This window comes from Nematolebias whitei, chromosome 2, assembly GCF_014905685.2.
Source record: "Nematolebias whitei isolate Nwh7 chromosome 2, NemWhi1, whole genome shotgun sequence".
NCBI lineage: Eukaryota > Metazoa > Chordata > Actinopteri > Cyprinodontiformes > Rivulidae > Nematolebias > Nematolebias whitei.
The window spans coordinates 10,435,948-10,441,185 of NC_056499.1; the positions used below are offsets into that span (position 1 = coordinate 10,435,948).

Here is a 5,238-nt window from a genome sequence, read left to right on the forward strand (position 1 = left end):
AATACTTCTAGTTGTTACCATTACAACCAGTAAACGTATAAAGAATAAAAATAAGACTGGACGAGAAAAGTGATTGAGTACCAGAAGTACCAGATGTTGACTGATTAAAACGTATACACTGTTAAAAACAAGTCATGTGCAATTAAAAAAACAAAAGTACACATAGGATAAAAGTTCAGAGAGACAATTTTCTGAGATACAAGTGGTTTTTTTGAACCACAGCTGTTATTATTCAGTCTGTTTTCTGACTAATGTGCCAGTTTAGCTTTTAAGTACACACCTTTTGCAACAACAAATGTTTAAACAACAGATTTATTGCCTAAATTATATTATATGTGCGGTGAATTATACCCGACATGTTTGTCTTCATGAGTAATTGTCCTCTGTTAGATTACATTTTATTATATTTTGATTTTAATAAAAAATGCGTATGCATTGCATAATGTTTGAGCGATAAGAACTGAAGCTCACAAAGCTCGGAGCCGAGCCAGAAGAGCCTCGATATCGGACTCAGCCTCAGCTTCAAGCTCCGACTCTTTTTCAGTCACTTTGACCGTCTCTTGATCCGGCAGCTTCTCTTTGCTGTGACCTGGAGCGTTCCTGCACCTGCCGCCAGACTCCGAGCAGCCAGGCGCCTTCACTCTGGCTGCAGACGGATGGCCCTCAGACTCATTACGCACCTCCTTGGCAGGGAGAGCCTTCGCCGCCACCGAGCTCGCATTTACATTCTGCCGAGAGCGAGACCTTTGCAAAAGGGCCTTGTTGTTTTCTGTGTGTGAAAAACACGAGCAAAGCAGTGAGTACAACAGTGAAAATAAGGAGTGAGGAGGAGGAGGAGGGAGTGCGTGACTGACTCGTTAAATGAATAAAAGGCAAGGAGGTTAATCAGATTAAAGACTAAATTACGAGGAGATGAAGCAAGCGAGGGACTAGAAAGCGTAGTGTCGGTTAAAATGCAGCAAACATAAAAGTATTGGAAAATAATAGGCACTTCAGCAAGAACACGCACATGCAAAACAAATGCTCATGTGTGCGTAAACACATAAATACAGTGTCTACACACTGATGGGTTTTCTGCAGAACTCTGGCGTGCAGCCAGCTCACGATGACGAAATGGATGTGACTGATCAACTGCAACAGAAACTCAATAACATCGTACGTTGGCCTTTTCCAATCTCTTAGTACTGGGGGCCACAAATGGCAGAGCGGATCTGATCTAATCTGGACACAGATCACTTGTTAAGTTTTGGTAGAATGAAATCATACACGTTTTTTTTTTTTTTCTTCCATATTTACTGTAATAGATTTCAGGCATCACAACTTTTTCCTCATTTACTGTAATCTATATTTTAATAGCTTTTCTAGCGTTTACAGTATTTTCCAGCACCTGGCTCAGAGTTTGTCTCTACAGGGAGAACTGGCCGGCTTAGTGGGAGGTAGAGGCCTGAAAAAAAAAAACAACATCACGAGTGAAGAAGAGTAGTATGGCCAACACAATAAAAGAGAATTCATATAGATATATTCTGGATCTTTGCTTGAGAAAAAATTCTTTAGGTGGAACCCACTGAATTTTCAATGAAGACCACTGCCCTAGTCTTTTATTTTTTTTTCTCCTCCTGACACCCTCTTCCCTTGTTTTCACCATCATCATCATCATCATCTATTCTCCTTCTGCTGGTCTCCGTCTCAGCTCTCTGCTCCCACAAAAGTCCCCTCCATCTTTCTATTCCTCAAAAACACATTCCCAGGCAGACGGCGGAACAGAGCGATGCCCAGATGCCAAAATTCAGACCTGCATTCTGAATTATAATCCCTCTCAGTAGATCTTAGACTTCATCATCAGTATGTGCGCGCTGGAAGAAGAGGCAGAATCCATATTCATGTGACCTTGAGCGCGAGGCTGAGAGGAGCGGTGCAAGGAAAGACACCGCCGCATTTAAAGTTTCCTGAGCCTGAAATGTCTGGCAAACGGGAGTCAACACAGCCGAGCAGAACAGAGCGACCCGCTCTGTCAGCCAATCGGTAATGAGTTTGGAGCGTGGCCAGTCAGTCATGACAGTGTGTTTTATGGGCCGAGCTGACGAATGACAAGGAACGTCCCTGAACACAACCTCTGACAAATAAATAAGGAAAAAAGGATCGGAGTGGGCAAGAAGGACCCGAGTGTAAACTAGGCAAAGCGAGCCGACAATCCCGCTCGGTAAACAAAAAGCAGAGGAACACAACGAGGAGAACGTGTTTACTTTACTGGTGTGACTGAAAATGAACACGAGCTGGAGATGATCCAAGTCTGTTTAGATTATCTGACCTGTTCCACCCCGTCTTCCTTTAGAACTGTCTCAGTTGTAACAGCTGATGGTTTCTCCTCAAAAAGCACGGACCAGTGCGAGATTCTGACAGTATAACAACTTTGGGGGAAATAACACATTCACCATACTAAAATAAAAACAATAAAAAAAGATTTATTTGCTTTTTTCTTTAAAACCAGAAATGCAAATGCAATGTGTCCAGTTTTAGCTTCATCACTGGCTCCCTGTAAATGTCAGAACAGAAGTATTCTTCTTCTTCTTCTTCAAAGCTCTTGACAACCAATTTTATGATAAAGATATGTTTGTTTTGCATTTTCCCAACAGCGCACTTTGCTCTCAAACTGCAAGTTTCCTTGTGGTTCCTAGAGTTTCTAAAAGACCATAGCTGCAATTATAATTAAATCACAAATATTGAGATTTATTTGTAAATTTAACTCTAGATAATAGGGACTCTGTGCTAAAAAAGTATTTAAAAATAAAAAAATTGTAGTAGACGTGGACATAAATGACCCTGAGTTGCTTGATTAATGACACTGTGGGAGTTTTTCTGTGAGGGCGTTGACGTTTCCCTTAAAGATTATTATTATTATTTTTTTTTTTTACATCCAGCTGATCAGGTGCATTTCTCTTTAAAAGAAATAAAAAGGAACAAGCTGTCATTTGTCTTTCTTTTTGTCCCGTGACAAACTATCACTCTAGATCATGTGTGTCAAGCTCAAGTCCCGGGGGCCAAATGTGGCCCTCGTTGACATCTTATCTGGTCCCCAAAATGATATGTGATGGAAATTACTTTTATCTCTTGAAAATGTTCAGTAATCTTTGATTACGATGTCAAAAGCACAACAGAGAACATCAAATGAGACCAATCAAACTCTTGTTGAGAAACCTGTGACCAAGAAAAGGTGCTGGGCATCTGATTCGAGTTAATGTAGTTTCTGAAATTGGTTCTTAGTTGGAAAAAGTTTTAATTTTGGCCTTATTTTGTAAGTGCGTTTGACACCCCTGCTCCAGATCAATTTTTTATCATTTTAAAATTGAGCTTCAATATTTTATTATTTTTAAATTGAGCTTAAAATTATAACCTCTTCTGCACTTTGTGATGTAACATGGAGAGCATGACAAGCTAACGTTAGCTAGCTGATGAGGCTGTGTGATGCTAACTTTAGTAGCCGTTTTTTTTTTTTTAAACCATAATGGTATCTCTTGAAACCAGTTTTGGCCATGCCTGCTTCCCACTGTCTACTACTCCTTTCCTATTTTCCCTTTATGTTTAATTCTTCTGTCTGTCCCCTGCCCCCCCCCCCCCCCCACCTCCCTGGCAGATAAAACACTCACAAATTCAGCGCTGAAGCTGTGACAATAATGCATTGTGTTATCAAGTATTTGCATTTTCTCATCTTGTTCATAAATCTCAAATCAGCACCAGAAAAAAGAAGAACTGACAGGAAGCGTATTATCAGAAATTAATTATAAAGGAATTTAAACTTAAAATTTCAACACCACAAACTTGGACTTTAATTTCAGCTTTGCATAAACCTTAATGAAGAGTTTTATTAATTTTTTTTTAAAGTACAAGGTGTTGCATCATGACAAATATTTACACTTCAAAAGAAATAAACGTATGCACACGCACACACACACTAGAATGAGATGTTTTATCCAAACATGCTTCTTCTCTCCCCATCTTTAGTGCTAAAGATGATCAAAGTACTGGCAAGTTCGGTTCTTTCTCATCCTGCCTGTGACACCAAACTGCCCCTTCCTTTGAAGCCTCACTAGTTTCTTCTTCTACGCCGTAAAATACATCTGAGAGATGTAAAACATGCCTCATCTCACAGGTTGGACTCATTTAACGAACAGCTGACAAAGGGTGCGCTGGAACGCAAGCCAAGTCAAATTTTAATCAAAGTTTCTGCTCTGAATGGTCCCAAATCTGAACATGAAAAACACTGTCTTTCTATTGAACGTGTGGTGAAGCAAAGAACAATTTGATATAAATACTATATTGGACTGGAAAAAGGTGGAATGCTCCCTTCTGATTATGGGTGAGGTTTTGCCTCAAGTGGAAGAGTTCAAGTACCTGGGAGTGTTGTTCAGGTGTGATGGAGCAAGAGCCAGATCAACTGATAAGGGTCTCGAAAAGCAAAGTTCTTGATTTATGTGTCCCTCTGCATTTCAACCCTCACCTCATATGAGTGAATAGGGGCTGATGTGAGCTTCTGTATGTCCCCCATCGCAGAGTGAAGAAGGGGAATTGGAAATACCCTCTGTCCATATTATGAGGATGATAACTAAAAAAAATAGTGAGGTATCGACTTACGTGGTCTGTGGAAACATCTAGGTCAGAGGTCTGCAAACGTTTTGATCAAAAGAGCCATTTCTGCTCCTTCTCTCGCCAAGTAAAATGTGTCTGGAGCCACAAAACCTGCTACAACTGTGATTATCAACTGATGGCCCATGGGCCACTGAGTTTGTTGGGGGGGGGGCTTTTCTGGCCAGTGGGTGTGACATTATAAAACTAAAATTATATCATGAATTTTAACATTTATTGATATTTTTACATTTTAAGACCAAAAAAGTCCATATCAAGTAAAGAAGGAAAATAATTATAGTCATGAGGTTGCGGGTTCAAGCCTAGGTTGCGGCAGGAAGAGCGTCCGGCCTAAAACAAATTGCCAAATCTTTCATGCGAGTGGTGACCCTTGAAGAAGGGAGCAGCTGAAAGAAACTTACATACTACTTCAACAATTTACTGCAGGATTAAAAAAGTTCTTATTTTATCTTACTAGTAGTTACTGGGCAAAAATTTACAAAACAGTTTACAATAAAACTAACAAAAATAGCCTCTTCTGTTGTGGGTATAAAATTACAATTAAATTTCATTTCATTATTTTTTTTTTTTAATATTGTATGTATATTTATGTGTATG

At 39.6% G+C, this 5,238-nt stretch overlaps 1 protein-coding gene across 1 annotated transcript in view; it reads right to left on the minus strand.

The window, feature by feature from the left end:
• Positions 1-467: 467 nt before the first annotated feature.
• The window catches only part of LOC119425512 (protein diaphanous homolog 3), a 305,646-nt gene continuing 300,875 nt past the window's right edge, over positions 468-5,238 (minus strand). The window contains exon 30 of the mRNA XM_037693044.1: positions 468-769. Within this exon, the coding sequence (XP_037548972.1) occupies positions 468-769 (302 nt within the window). The remainder of the gene's footprint in view (positions 770-5,238) is intronic.